Raw genomic sequence first — 16,147 nt, 5'->3', positions numbered from 1 at the left:
TGGTTAGCTAATTTTACAATCAAAAACTGTTTACAATCTTTCAGAAAATACCAAAAGATGTTACTAATAAGTTTTATTTCTCTTATAATACAAAAAAATTTAGCACAAAAATCCAAGGTTCAGAATTTTTATACAGATTTAGTTTTGACCTGCAATTTTTTAAAGCCTTTAGCAAAAAAATGCTGAGTTGACTAAAATTATAGATAGTAAATGGCTTAAAATTTGGATCAAAGTTTTCAAATGAAAGTGGAGCTGATGACTACAAATATTCAGTACAATCTTCAAAAAACCAGAGCAGTCACAATTTTAAATAAATAAACATACACTTTAAATATGGTGTCAATGGGTAATAATCTTCAACTAAAAAATCAATAATAAAATTTTGCTGACTAAGCTTGCAAATCTAGCTTGAATAATTTAATTAAGTAAACTAGAAATGAAACCTAATTATCAATAACTGTTCAATATGTGGCAGAAAAATAGATTTTGTAGAAAATGATTTAAATGTTAAATATAAATATAAATATAAATATAAATATAAATATAAATATAAATATAAATATAAATATAAATATAAATATAAATATAAATATAAATATAAATNATATAAATATAAATATAAATATAAATATAAATATAAATATAAATATAAATATAAATATAAATATAAATATAAATATAAATATAAATATAAATATATTCTTTGTAGAGAATAATAAGCAGAAACCAATGATTTGTTCGTGATTCTAGTTTATATCAATACAAACCAAAGATCGACAGACATCTGAATTGTATATTCTGTTCAATCAATCTCCTTTTATCAACAGAAATCAACAAACTCCCACTAGAGAGTAATGAAAGTAAAGATATCAAATCAAGTTTTGAGATTATTCAGTCCTTCTGAAAATAGCCGGAAAAAGGGTCCGGAACCGGGGATCGAGCCCTTCTTTTCTTTGAAGCTACACGTGCCGTGTTTTGTCTTTTTAGAACAACTCACTGCATATTTAACTTTTATCCCACAAAGACAACAGATATCAAAGCAACCAGCATTATCAAGGTCATTGAGAAGCAACAGCAATACAATTGAAGATACTATTGGAGATACTATTGAAGATAGAATTGGAAGTGGTGAATTGAAATCATAGAGCTTGTGTACTAGTGTTGAAAATTCTCTGGTTTTTAGTATTGATTTTTGTTTTTGTATAAGGATGTTTGGATTTATTAAGACACTTGCAACGACGTTTGATATTCCAGGGTTCAATTGGAAAGGATTGATTCTTGGGTTCACTACAGCTCAGTTTATATTTGAGAACTACTTGACATATCGTCAGTATAAAGTATTGCAAAAGAGCGAGCCACCTGAGACACTTAAATTAGATATCCCCAAGGAGACATTTAGTAAATCTCAGTTATATTCCAGGGCTAAGGCTAGGTTTTCAATCTTTTCAGATAGTTATTCGTTTTTATTGAATTACACTGTTATTCAATTTAATGTATTGCCAAAATTATGGGGGATAAGTGCCAAACTAATGAACAGTGATATAACCAAATTCATCTTACCAAAATTTATGGGGGGAGTTATAACACAGTCGTTATTTTTCTTATTCAGTTTCCAATTTATTTCCAGTTTAATTTCGATACCTATTTCATATTATGAACATTTTGTTTTGGAAGAAAAATTTGGGTTTAACAAACAGACCAAAGCTCTTTTTTTCACGGATATTATAAAATCATTAATCTTGGGTGTTATAATTGGGTCACCATTAATTGCAGGATTTCTTAAAATTATTGATTATTTTGGCGACAAGTTCATTTTTTATATCTGGAGTTTTTTATTTGTTGTTCAATTAGCTATGCAGACATTGTATCCCTTTATTATTCAACCATTTTTCAACAAGTTGACCCCATTGGAGGAAGGAAAACTAAGAACATCTATTGAAGAATTAGCCAAGAAGCAAAAATTCCCATTAACCAAGTTATACGTCATCGATGGGTCTAAGAGATCATCACATTCCAATGCATACTTTATGGGATTGCCATGGTCAAAACAAATTGTGTTGTTCGACACATTGATTGAATCATCCAGTGTTGAGGAAACAACGGCTGTGTTAGGTCATGAGATCGGTCATTGGTACTTAAGTCACAATAACAAAATGATCGGTATTGCTCAATTGTATTCATTTTTCTTGTTCACATTATTCCAAATCTTCATCCACAACAACTCGCTATACAATAATTTTGGGTTTTTGAACAAGCCATATCCTGTGATCATTGGGTTTTTGTTGTTCAATGACATCTTGAAGCCCTTGGACTGCTTTCTAACCTTTGGCATGAACCTTTTGTCGAGAAAACACGAGTACCAAGCCGATGCGTACGCCGTCAAGTTGGGCTACTCGCAGCAGCTCTCCAGGGCATTGATCAAGTTGCAGATTGAGAACTTGTCGACGATGGACGCAGACTTCCTCTACTCGAGCTACCACTACTCCCACCCAATCCTCAGTGAGAGGCTCAAGGCCATTGGCTACGTTGCAGACGAGAAGGTCAAAAAGACCATCTGAACGGGTCGCACTTTGCCTGTTCTGGCTGGTTGGAGCGGCGCCGCTCGACGCAGTGTCATGCGATCCGGCTGCGTGGATTCCTGCTGCAAACGGGTAACAGCGCAAACGCTGAGCGTGGAAAAGAATTTTTCGCTATGTATTTTTTTGTAGCAGCATAAGTGCACCAGAATCAACGACCTTGGAGCTTGGAGTCTGAAAAGACAAGTTAGAGCTGAATTGTGGGTTGCGATACTGATCCAAGCCAGAGTAGAAGAGCCAGCAAGAGCCTACAGTTGTTGAACCTCCCTCAATATATATTTCTGCTGTTCCTTATTTCCCATTGCCTGCCTCCTGCCTGCTATCTTTCCCTTCCCTTTCTAGTTTGTGTTGCTCCACCAAACAGCCAAACAGTGCCACTTGTTTCCCTATATCCTAATCGAATATTATTTTCCTCCAGATCAGTATTGCTATTAATACTCAACAAAATCACTCGATAATACACTCAATCTACTGGATTCACCAAAGAAAGAAAACACACCACTGAACAGATCAAAAACTAAAACTAGATCTAGATCCGAAAATGAACTCCACAAAACCCTCCGATTTGCTTTCGATCAGAAGCTCAAAATCAATTGATTCAATCAAACATATCCTGAACAGTACTCCTTCTATTATTCAAAGCGATAATAAGACCAGTCTAAATAACCCCACGAATGTTACATCAATACCTACTGGTCTTGATTTAATTAGCTCAAATCAACTTAAAAATTCAAATTCAAACTCAAACTCAAAAAAAAATACCCATCCGATTTCAAATCAAAATCAAAATTCAATAATTAAAAATTCAAGTAACAATAACTCCTGTGTGACTTTTGATGAAAATTGTAATAATAAAAGAAATTCAATATCAAAATCAAAATTATCCTTATTAAACTCGGTCACTAATTCTTCAAATCAACTACCTCTTTCTTCGCCAACTTTAAAATCCTCAAATTTGAAATTCAAATCAAAATCCCCGGTTAACAATTCTAATAACACAAACAATAATGATAAAAATATTTCAATGTCTCCTCCTATTAGTCCCGGTACTAACCCAATAAATAATATAAACATAACCAACATAAATGATACAAATGATACAAATAATACAAATAATAATCGCCCTACCAATAATCTCGAAAAAATCGAAAAAAATGAAAAAATCGAAAAAGTGGATAAATCAGAGAGATCAAAACCAATTAAAAAAAAATCATCAACCTCAAAGAAAAGTTTATCTAATGCTCCATCTCCAACTATTCTAGCTTTATCAAATTTGAGATGTCCATCGCCTCCTCCAATCTTAAGAAAACCTTCAAATAATATCAGTAATATCAACAACATAACCAACACAAACGTTGATAACAATCAAAATTTTACTGATATTGAGAATCTTAACGATAATGATGATCAATTCAATGAAATCCCATTAATCGAAAATATCTTAAATTCTGATACGTTAAGTCCAAATACTACAATCCCAGCTGGTGGCGCTTTGTTATCAAAATCTTTTAATCAAGATTATAACTCAAGAGGTAGAATAAAAAATCCTGTTAATAATAATAACAACAATTCCAATTTTGAATATCTTGAATCATCTCCTGAAACCTCAAGACCTTGTCACCAAAAGCAACACTCAATGCATGCTCATTTCTATATTGAAGATGCCATCAAACACTCAGGTTCAAGATCAAGAAGTACTTCAATTCATCATCCACTTTTAAATTTAAATCAAAATTTAAATTCAAGTTTATTCTCAAATTCAACCTCAAATTCCATTCCAAATTCAATCATTAATCAAAAAGACCACTCTATATCTCCCATACATTCTCTATCAAGCTTCAATAACATCACCTCTACAACTTCTCCAATTTTACCTAAATCCCCAACTCCTCCCCCTACTCCTCCTAATACTACTACCAATACCATAAACACTCTATCTCTGCCTATTGTTCCTACCGCTATAACTTCTGATAATACCACTGCCACCACAACTGCTAAATCTCAATTAGAATCCCAACCAACTGACAAATCTGAATTTAATAAAGAAGTCATATCTTCAATACCTCCAAATCCTCACTTACAACATTCTTCTATTCTTGAATCTCGAAATATTGATTCTAGATTGCCCTCAGATGATGGAAAATTTCACGTTTTGTTAGCCGCTACAGGCTCAATTTCAACTATTAAAATCAAATTAATTATAAACAAACTTCATGAGATTTATTCAAAGGATAAAGTTGTAATTCAGTTAATTTTAACAAAAAGCGCTGAGCATTTCTTATCAAGAAATGATATTAACTCCAGTATCCAAATTTGGCGAGATAAAGATGAATGGTTAACATGGAAATCTAGATCAGATCCTGTTTTACACATAGAATTAAGGAGATGGGCAGATATATTGGTAGTCGCTCCATTAACTGCTAATACACTATCTAAGATATCATTAGGGTTATGTGACAATCTATTGACTAATGTTATTAGAGCCTGGAATACTCAATATCCAATTTTATTGGCTCCATCAATGGTAAGCTATGCTTATAATTCGCCCTCGACAAAAAGAAATTTAAAATTTATGAAAGAAAATATGCCCTGGATTCAAATTTTAAGACCAACAGAAAAAGTTGTTGGAAGTTATGGTGATATTGGTATGGGTGGAATGATGGACTGGAATGAAATTGTTAACCAAACAGTATTAAAATTGGGTGGTTATCCTGAAATCGATAATGAAGGCGATGATGATGATGATGATGATAATGATGAAGATGAAGATGAAGAAGACGAAGAAAATGAGGATGAAATATTAAAAACTAACTCAACCAAAAGAAAGAAAAATGAAGATGAAGATGAAGATGAAGATGACAATGATGATGATGATGATGATGATGATGATGATGATGATGATGATGATGATGATGATGACTACGACGATGACGATGATGATGATGATGATGATGATGATGATAACAAAAACCAGGTCCTGGAGAGAAAGTCTGCTAAAAAGAATAAGATAACACTTGCTGATGAAGATGAATTAGAAGAATTAAACCGTCATAATCTGATTCATCAAAATTTGAAAGTTCGCTAGTTCATTTTAAAGTCAAATTACAAATAATGGGTAATGGGTAGTGTATTGAAAAGAGAAGAAAAAAGATATTTTTTTATATCTTAGTAATATATTTTTGTTTATTGTTTTATATTGTTTTTTATTTAAGTGTTTAGTTATCTAGTAGGTTTTTCATATTCCTAATGATTTAATAATTTATTTTTTTTTCAATAATTTCCTTAATAGTTTCTAATATTCAATGAATGTTTTTCTCATGTGACTTTTCAGCCGTTTTTCACATTTGGGAATACTTTCACTTAGATTAATTGTTTAGAGGAATAAAACAAATTGGATCAACTGAATTGATAATTGAATTAAAATGAGTTCGACAGTCGCTCCTCAGGTTTATGGTGGTGATGAAGTTGGGGCTATTGTTTTAGATCCTGGATCATACAGAACATCTTGTGGATTTGCTGGAGATGAATTTCCCAGGGTTACAGCACCATCATATGTTTCCTATGATCCTAGTGTTGAATCAATGGAGATTGATTTGAAAACTAGTTCATATTCAAGTTTTAAAAGAAGAAATAATTATCATTATGGAGAATCGATTTATTTGCCTCGAGCTAATTATAAGATTAAACCGATAATTAAGGATTCAGTGATTGAAGATTGGGATTCTAGTATAGAATATTTTGATTATTTTTTCAAGGAATTATATTTGAAAGATGAGGATATTAGTGACTTGCCATTATTGTTGACGGAACCTATATGGAATAGTAAAAAGAATAAGATCAAGTCTATGGAGATTTTCCTAGAGTATTTCAAGGTTCCAGCATTTTATTTAGTCAAGACCCCTACATGTTGTTCGTTTGCTAGTGGGAGGGCTAATAGTTTAGTGGTTGATTTAGGACACGATAATTGCTCAGTTACTCCAGTTATTGATGGAATGTGTTTAACAAAGAATACGATGATGACGCATTATTCAGGAAAATTGATGTCAAATTGTATTGATAATTTTTTTGAAAGAGATCATCAGATTGATATTGTTCCCCAATATTTGGTTAAGAATAAACAAATAATGAATCAGTCATTGGTCAGGAATGTTAATGAAGAGATTAGTGATAAGATAAAGAGAGAGGATATCAGAAGAATAAACGGTAAAACGGAATTAAGTGGAGATGAAAAAGATCAAGAGAAAGAGAAAGAAAAAGAGAAGGAAAAAGAGAAGGAAAAAAGAAAAGAAAAAGAGAACATTAAACCAATTTTTGAGCTTAAAAAATTTGATAATTTGGATAAAAGTTTTAATGACCTATGTAAAGAAAAGATATTCAAGGAGATTAAAGAGACAATAGTGAAGATTCGAAATATTGATCCAGTGAGTGGGAACAAATTCACTACAAATAGTCAATTACAGCTTATTAATAATAATCAGAGCAATAATAATTTAAGCACAAACAATACCAGCACTTATAGTTTCAGTAACGAGACTATTTATTATGAGTTCCCAAATGGATTGAATGTTGAGTTAAGTGAAGAGCAAAGGTTCCAACTTGGTGATGTGTTGTTTAATCCTGGAGAGTATGTTAGAAAGATGCGAAATGAAAGAATGGGAAAGAAAAAGAGAAACGATGCAAACAGCACAAGTGGTGGCGATAGAGAAGGGGTGTCAGAGGAAAGCAATGAGAAAGAAAGTGATGGTGGTGATGTTGAGATGAAGACTAAAGAAGAGGTAGAAGCACAGGCAGCAGAGGAAGCAAAGGAGGCAGCGGACGACGGAGCATACTCGGATTTCGAGTGGGTCGAAGAAGACGGAGTGTTGAGCACCGGAGTCGGAATCGGCAACGACTACGTGCCCGCAAAGCGCGGAAAGCGGAAGGACGCGCCGGTGGAGCACGTGTCGGAGGTGAAGAAGGAGAGCGGAGCAGGGCTCGATAAGAGTGCCGGTGAAGCTGGTGCAGGAAAGACGGTGGTGAGCGTTCCCGGAATTACACAACTCGCGCAGACGGTGTTGCAGTCGATCGACGTGGATATTCGGCCACAGTTGTTCCATAACGTTATTGTGACCGGTTCTGTGTCGTTGGTTCCGGGGCTCACAGAGCGGTTACATCAGGAGCTCACGACGCTCAACCCGGGCATGAAGCTTCGGATGCACAGCATGGGTAACTTCTACGAGCGCAGCTACCAGAGCTGGATCGGGGGCAGCATTTTGGCCGGCCTAGGCACGTTCCACCAGTTGTGGGTGAGCCGGCAGGAGTACGAGGAGGTGGGCCCTGACCGGTTGATCCTTGAGCGGTTCAGATAGTGCGGCCCGACGTGCGCCAAATAACGCCATGGCCCTCGGAACCGCACTTTGAGCACCCTCGGCGCACTTGTCACGTGCGGAGTGCTTCAGGATTTGCTCTGTATCCTTTCGCAGCATTTATATGGTGCTTCATCTTCCTGTGCTTCTCGCCAACCTCCCATCGTCTTTTCCTCTGCTGCCTCTTCTGCTGCTGGGTTCCTTTTCTCAGCCTACTCTGCTCCTTGCCCGGACTATTTTCTGCTTTCCCATTTGCCCATTTTCGTTTTTTACAAATTTTTTGGCCTATAAATACTTGTTTACATACTTATCTCACCCAACCAACTAACTTAACTTCACTATAAAAATTTTTTTTGGTTTTTACATTCAAGAAAGATCCACATCTTTTTTCTCCATTTCAATATACTATACTAATAATATTCCTGCTTTTCATCTGATCTAATTTTTTATAATATATAATGTCTAAAAGAAAAGCTACTGTTCAAATCAATAGGGATCATAAGGGTTATGATTCTGATGATGGTGGTAATTCAATTCTTCCAGGAATAGCCTCCAACGAAATCTTGTCAAAGAGAAAAATCTTGCAACCCAGATCAAACAGATCACTACAATCAGGGGCAACCAGTATATCTTCTTCTCCAATTTCCTCCTTCACCACTCAAATCAATTCAAATCAAAACAGTACCAGTACTAATGCTACTGCTACTGCTGCTGCCTCCACCTCCACTACCACCACCACTACTACTGCCACTACCTCACTATTCACCTCAAAAAGCTCCCTGGCCTCATCTTCCATCCCTCAATCTAGTCTTGATCCGCCAAAGAAACCCAATCCTTTTGCTATATTTTCTACTGATTCTCCCAAATTTAGTGCCTCTGATAATAATTTACCAAAAAAGCAAAAGCCTTTTGCTATTTTTTCTCCAATTAACAACAACAAAATTTCCAATAAGAATTTTACTCACAAATCCACCTCTAATGATAACAACGATTCCAATATCAATAACGCTAATACTACAGATTCTACTAATAAAAATATACATTCCAACCTCAAATCGTCACTCAATGAAAACAATAACAGCAACAACAATAACAATAACAACTCCTTTAATCTACAATCTTTAGAAAACCAAACCTCATCTTCAGAAAACCCCCAAAAGAGCCCATTTTCAATGAAACCACTAGTAACTTCTGCTTCTTCTCTAATCTTTAATAATAATTCTAAAAATAACAATATTATTAAGAAAAAAGATGATGAAAACGAAATCGCTACCCAGATCAAAGCCCTCAACGACAAATTCGTTGAAACTTTGGTCATATCTTCAAAAGATGCTCCCTTGGCTAACTTGACTACCTACTGTGAAAAATATATCAAATACTATAACGATGTTAAAAAGGGCAAAGTGCTCTTGAATTCAAACCCAAATACAATTTTAAATTCAATTCAAAATTCAATCAACAATCAAAATAATCAAAAATCCATCAACAACAACAACAATAATAATAATAATAATAATAATAATAATAATAAACTCCACCTAACTTCAAATAATAACGAATCTAAAAATCAAAATAATAACGAAAATAACAACAACAACTCAACTGCCCTCACCTCATTAACTAACACTCAATCAACTTCGACTAAAATTCCTTCCTCCGTTTTCAATAGCGACACCACAAAGTCTATTTTCCCTAAAATACAAAATAAAATAATACTAAACAAAAAAGAAGACCCTAAACCTGCCTTTAAATTTCAATACAACCCACCAAATAATAACGACAATACTAACACCAATAACACTACTAATAAACCATTTTCCTTAAATTTCAATAAAAACCCTACACCATCCACATTCTCATTAAATAAAGATAGCTCATCAAATACTAAAAACCAAGAAAGTATTTTTAACGTCCCCAAATCTTCTTTTAATTTCAATTTTCCAAATAATAAAAATACTGACAATAACAACAGCAGCAACAACAACAACACTGATACCAATACTAACAAATCAACCGATTCAAAAAAATCTTCACCAATATTTCCTACAAAAGACTTCACCTTTAACGTTAATAAAGAAATAAAATTTTCTGGCTTCACTCCCTCAAAAAATGAAAAGACCAACTCAGTTACTACTTCTACTATTAACAACCCTTTTCCCTCAACTACTTCTTCAAATATTACAGAACAAACTCCTCAAAGCGATAACCCCAAAAATGAAAATCAAAAACGAACATCAGGTTTCGTTTTCAAAGCTCCAGAAAACAAAAAATTCAAACCTATTTTCAGTTTCCAACCTAAAAAATTATCTAAAGAAGAACAAGAAGAGGAACAAGAAGCCAAAAAGGGTCCTGCCTTTACATTTGACAAAAAGAGCATCGAAGTTAAAAATCCAGTTTTCAAATTTAATACTGTTGAAAAGAAAAATAATAATGAAGCTAAGTCTTCAACATCTACTTTTGGTGGTTTTAAACCTGAGCTTTCTAATAAAGAAGATCAAAAATCAATTTTCTCATTTGGTACGAAACCAAACCCATTTTCCTTTGGTTCTAACAATAATAACAACAATAACAATACTAATACTAATACTAATTTCAATAATAAAAATGAAGAAAAAACACAAACGCCAAGTAGTTCAGTTTTTACATTTTCAGCTCCATCAAATTCAACCAATACTAATAAATTCAACTTTTCATTTACTCCAGGAAACACTCCAACTACAGCTACTGGTTTAAAATTTTCTTTTAATCCACTTAGTTCCTCTTCAACATCGACATCGATTGCAAACAATGAACAAAAGAATGAAAAATCTGCAAATACACCAATAAGTGATAATAATAACAATAATAACAATAACAACAACAGCAAAAACGAAGAGATAATCATTCCAGCTGGGGAAGAAAACCAAGATGTTAAATACAATCAAAAATGCAAATTATTATTATTCAATAAAGAAGAACAGAAATTCGATAGTAAAGGTTTGGGTTTGCTTAAGATATTATATGATTCCGAAAAGAAGAAAGCGAGATTCATATTAAGATCTGAAGGGTCTGAAAGAGTTTTGTATAATAATTTCATTAACAAAGATATCAAATATGAAAAAGTTAATAAGTTTGTTAAAGTGCCTACACCATTTATTGACGATAGTGGTAAAAGTGCATTAGCTATATATATGTTTAGAGTTAAAGAAATTGATGCATTGATGAACTCTATTAATGAAGTTAAAGAAATGATTTAAAAAAGGATTAAAGAATTATCAACTATTAATTAAATATTAAGAAATATTAAGAAATATTATAAATTATTAACAATTATTGATTTAATTTAATTTAATTTAATTTATCTTATCTTATCTTATCTTATCTTATCGTATCTTATTTTGTCTTATTTTACTTTACTTTACTTTATTTTATTTTATTTTATTTTATTTTATTTTATTTTATTTTATTTTATTTTATTTTATTTTATTTTTAATTTAATTTAACTTAATTTAATTTATATTAGTTTATTTTATATTTTTTCCTTTTCTCCTCTTTTTAACAATTTTTAACAATTTTTGTTTTTCGATTTTTGTTATATTTTTAAACCACTTTTCTTCTTTTTGATTCATTTGTTCCTTTTTATAAAAATTATCCACCTTACTATCTCATTTAAGACATGTTGCTTAATTTTTACTGTAGTCATAAATACTTCCTTTTAAATAAACATTAATACTCATTTGCTATTAAGTAGCCAATCACAAGCCGTAAAAGAGTGGTGCACAGTCCTTGGAAATGTTATCTAATCATTACTCTATCAGGATATGGCTACCGTATTGCAGTGCACAATGCTCTACTATAGTACATATTGTGGGCGAGACAAGCTAGGTTTTGCCCAAACATTCAAACAGCGTAAAGTAGTCACACAAGAGGCTAGACAAAAGAAAGCCTGTAGCAAATAACAGTTCTCGAAACGAAAGAGGCCAAAGACAAACAGATCAGCACAGCAAAGCTAAGAATAACAGGTAGTTTAGTTAAGAGGCCATTGCTGGAAGGTTGAAGCCACTGGAGACAGCAAATTCCAACATGACGACAGCTAAACAGAACAGCCTAGCCTGGCAGTGCAAACATTCCCAGCACAACAGAGGAACCAGCAGCACCAGCAACACCAGCAGCACCAGACCCAGAGGTTTGTGTGGACCAACGAGCACAGCTTCCAGAGGAGAACAGAAACTACTTAAATTGGGCAAAAACCTAGCCCTTTGCAGCAGTTTCCTGTTTTCGAAGTCGCTTTGCCCAAAGCAGCTGTGTGGATTGTGGGAGAAAAGAGCATGTTTCTTCGGCCCACTCGACGCTGAGTGCTTTGGTGTGTTTTGTCGCCATGCAACTGCTCCCTGATCTGGCACACCAACAGTCTGCTTCCGAACTCTGGAGACCCAGCGCCTGGACTACAGTGCAAGGCTATTTGTTTTGATCTCAACCATAACACCAGCTACTCCATGCCAAAACGGGTCTTTCTTTTTCTCTTTCTGCTCATTGCTCAAACGAGAAAAATACACGACTGGATTATGTAATGGGTCTATGCAAATCATCGACGGGGAGACTGCAAATACCACTTGAGCATTTCAGCGAACGTTGAGAACCAACCACATTTGTTGTGGTTTCACAGTGGATTTGCTTATTTGGACAACGGTTTTCCCAGCAGAAGCTGTTCGAGTTAGAAAAAAAAATATCTATCATACCAACCCTACTTTTGGCTGGTGTTTTGCAGGCTTAAGAATGTGTCAGTGATTTATACCACTGGACACGTTAATTGCTCTGTTGCATTTCAATCTGATTGATACTGCCCATATACACAAACCAAATGGTTTACGCAAAAATTATCTATCACAAAAAACTCTGGCTAATATAGGTTCGATTCGATTTGTGAGTCGTGATCGAATCCGATTCCCGTTTAGGACAGAAGGTTTTGTGACCCAAATCATCTGAAAAAAATTTCGAGTGAAAAATTCTTAAAAACAACATGTGATTTTTGAAACACGGATCAAATTTTGGTTAAGGTTGAAAACTGCCAAGTCTTTTTTTAATTCAATTTTTCAGCGCACAACGCAGCAGGTTTTTTGTGTTATTTAGTACTCACGGAAAAACCCTGTGTGATAAAACATTTTGTTCCTCCAAGTAAGGGTAACACTGTTCATCGATATTACTTAGCTCCTTTCTTTAACTATTATTTAAAGAAATAATTTAATTCAAAATATATCCCAGTAAAAGATTTATATTCACATTGTAATATATTGACTACCCTAACGTGTTTTAGTGAGTTTATCCAAACAATAATACCAAGTAGAACACCATTTGATATGCTTAAAACCGAGAAAGCAGCATCAAAATTTTATTTGCTTAATAATAATAATAAATATTTTAACTGTTTTAATTCAAGAAATCATTTTAGTCACAATTTTATTTTTTATTTCAGCTGAAATATTGGTTTCCGATGACGCTGTTTATCTTGCGCAATATAACCAGTCCAGGCTGTTCAGACCGCAACTTTTAATGTCTAAACGGAGCTTGAAATCTCTGCATTACCAAATGCTTATGTAATAAGTCTAAAGCTCGAACCCCCGAAAACTCGTTTTTTTAGCTTTTGTCACCGAGAATTTCCAAAACAAGACACAATTTCTTTTCCATTTTCGACCTAAAATCGACCGATTGCAACTATATCTATGATATTAATTGATAATAATTAATAATAATAATAATTAATATTATTTATCACCACTCACAAACCTATTAAATTACCCATTTTATACCAGTATTGACCATCAATTCTTGTTCTACTCTTTCAAAAATTAACACTCACCGGACAGAATTTTGTGGTGTGCTTTAATTCCGAACCCACATTCTTCCCACAACAATTAACTAATCATGTCTTAAATCTCATCAACAGCTCGCAACTTATTGGTGGTTCACAATATAAAAGTAAAAATTTTCTATGTAACAAATGGTCATCATCCTCAAATGTCTCAAAACAAAATATTTTAACTTCAAACTTATGGTTGTCTGGTTAAACATACACTGAAAATGTGAAAACTAAAAACCACCAAAGGCCATCGACCTATCACCATCGTTATCTTTTCGATTTCTCTTATGGTCTTCCACTAACAATATCTGAATTTAATGGCCCAAAGATGGTAAACTTTGCTCTGTAAATATCCAGCTAAAATGATTCACAAATACCTTTGTTACAACTACCTTAATTATTTTCTATTGTCTCTTGGCATCTAAAATTTTTTATCTGCTTCATTTCCTTATTTTACAAAGTTTTTCTCTTTTTTCAGCAATTTATTTGCTGGAACCATTTTATTTTCACCATATAAAAATATTAGATTCTAATTTTATTACTCCCTAAAATTTGTTATTAATTGATAGTTTTATTTTATTTTATTTTATTCTATTCTATTTCATTTCATTTCATTTCAATTTTGTTCTTCTAGTATTATTATTATTATAATAATTATTATCGATTACCTTGGTTCTCTCAACAAAACAAAAGGCATTGCTCAAACTGAGTCTAAAACAAATAAAAAAAATCCACCCAGTGGGCATTGAGTGTTAGAGTTAAGATTTATTCTAAGATTTAAAATGTCCAATACAATTGACCAAAAACTAATAGTTATTGGGGATGAATATTCTGGTAAAACCTGCTGTTTAAAATTCCTCACTGAAAATCATTTTCTATCGACTTATGATCCTACTGTATTCAATCAAATCTCTAAAGAGATCCTCATTAAAAATGAAGATGGTACTGGAAATGACTTGACAGTAAATCTAAATATATGGGATACTGCTGGCCAAAACAATTTTGATAACTTAAGACAGTTGGCTTATAAAGATTCCAATATAGTTCTACTATTTTTTTCAATCGATAATCCAAGCTCTTTTAAAAATATCTCAAAACGTTGGATTCCTGAATTAGTTTCGAATTTAGAATCAAATTTGATCTCAAATATCCCAATCCTAATCGTTGGTTGCAAAAAAGATTTAAGAGATTCAATTTCACGCAATGGTTACGATGATAATTCACCTGAGTATTTCGATCTCTTTTTTAAAAAATTAGCAAAAGATAACTCAAATTTAAATATCATAAGCTATACCGAATGTTCAAGTTTAACTGGTGAAAATATCGATAAATTATTTTACCAGGCTACTATACAATCGTTAAATTCAAATAAAGACTCCAACTCTTTGAGAAACATTCAAGATACTGATAAAAGTAGTGATAACGAAAAGGTAAATGACAACAAAAATTCCATTTTATTTAATCAATTGAAAACATTATTGAATGAGTTTATCTTATATTATAAAAAATTAAGCTTATTTTTACATACAGGATTAAATTTGTTAGAAGATAGAGATAATTATTTCTTTGATGTTGATTTATTTTATAATGAATGTTTTCCTTGTATTAAAGAATTACTAAATTTTTATGAGACATCATTATTAAAACCATTAAAGAGTTCATTAAAGAAAAATGATTTCAAAAAATGCTTTGGTATTCTTGGAAATTGGATAAATGAACTTATTACATTTAGAATCTTTTCAAGTTTTTTTGAAAAAATTATCAGATATCCAATTTTAATAAAATTAATTCAAACCGATTCGATTAAATTGGAAAATTGGAAAAGAAATTTAGAGAAAAGAAAAATACTTTCATACGATGATTTTAATTTAGTTTTTGAGACCCCAGATTATCCCGTTATAATTTTGATTAATTTTTTTCAAGATATTTTGAATGTGAATGGTAATGATAATGGTAATGATAATGATAATGTTAGTGGTAACGACGATAAATATAATTTATTTATTGTCAAAAAATATGAAGCAGTGAAGAATTTTTATGGAAAATTAAATACAATTAAAAATTCAATAAGGACTGAATATGTTTTAGAAGTTTTAAGAAAAAGTTCAGATTTTAATAATAAATTATTCAATGATTTAAAATTAGATTCGAATAGTACAAGGTTTTTATCATTTTTTAGAGGTAAAAATAAAATTGTCAACCCCATAGTAGACCAAAAAATTCACATTAGTCAAAATAATTCGTTTTATTTTATATTTTCGAATTTTTTAATCATTACAGAGTATCAGAGAGATAATGGGTTGTTGAAGTATGATATTATTCATGAATTAATACCCATGAATCAGATACCAGGTATAAATAAATTGGTAAATGAGACTTGGGATAAATAT

At 32.5% G+C, this 16,147-nt stretch overlaps 5 protein-coding genes across 5 annotated transcripts; all 5 read left to right on the top strand.

Annotated features, from left to right (window-relative positions):
- The first annotated feature begins 720 nt into the window (after window positions 1-720).
- On the top strand, window positions 721-2,593 carry STE24 (zinc metalloprotease). The gene has a single exon (XM_020192460.1). It carries the CDS (start codon window positions 1,209-1,211, stop codon window positions 2,556-2,558), a length of 1,350 nt encoding a protein of 449 aa, XP_020050483.1. The 5' UTR covers window positions 721-1,208; the 3' UTR covers window positions 2,559-2,593.
- A 1,919-nt stretch (window positions 2,594-4,512) lies between these two features.
- ASCRUDRAFT_23325 (flavoprotein) lies at window positions 4,513-5,484 on the top strand (the record flags this gene model as incomplete). Its single annotated transcript, XM_020189789.1, has 1 exon — window positions 4,513-5,484. A coding segment is annotated over one exon (972 nt), but the record flags the coding sequence as incomplete, so codon positions are not given.
- Window positions 5,485-5,998: 514 nt separating this feature from the next.
- On the top strand, window positions 5,999-7,924 carry ARP4 (Arp4p; the record flags this gene model as incomplete). Its single annotated transcript, XM_020190079.1, has 4 exons — window positions 5,999-6,794; window positions 6,942-6,997; window positions 7,055-7,351; window positions 7,586-7,924. The coding sequence occupies 4 exons, from the start codon at window positions 5,999-6,001 to the stop codon at window positions 7,922-7,924; spliced, it is 1,488 nt and encodes a 495-aa protein (XP_020050481.1).
- A 455-nt stretch (window positions 7,925-8,379) lies between these two features.
- ASCRUDRAFT_68191 (nucleoporin NUP2) lies at window positions 8,380-11,157 on the top strand (the record flags this gene model as incomplete). Its single annotated transcript, XM_020191501.1, has 1 exon — window positions 8,380-11,157. One exon carries the CDS (start codon window positions 8,380-8,382, stop codon window positions 11,155-11,157), a length of 2,778 nt encoding a protein of 925 aa, XP_020050480.1.
- Window positions 11,158-14,539: 3,382 nt separating this feature from the next.
- Window positions 14,540-15,130, top strand: ASCRUDRAFT_29618 (Rho family protein; the record flags this gene model as incomplete). The annotated part of the gene is made up of 1 exon (XM_020190130.1): window positions 14,540-15,130. A coding segment is annotated over one exon (591 nt), but the record flags the coding sequence as incomplete, so codon positions are not given.
- Window positions 15,131-16,147: the final 1,017 nt, after the last annotated feature.

This window comes from Ascoidea rubescens (assembly GCF_001661345.1).
Source record: "Ascoidea rubescens DSM 1968 unplaced genomic scaffold ASCRUscaffold_1, whole genome shotgun sequence".
Taxonomy (NCBI): domain Eukaryota; kingdom Fungi; phylum Ascomycota; class Saccharomycetes; order Ascoideales; family Ascoideaceae; genus Ascoidea; species Ascoidea rubescens.
This window is presented reverse-complemented; position numbering and strand designations above follow the sequence as displayed.

Excerpts from the sequence above, each read along its gene's own strand:
- STE24 (XM_020192460.1), top strand. The coding sequence starts at position 1,209 with ATGTTTGGATTTATTAAGACACTTGCAACGACGTTTGATATTCCAGGG.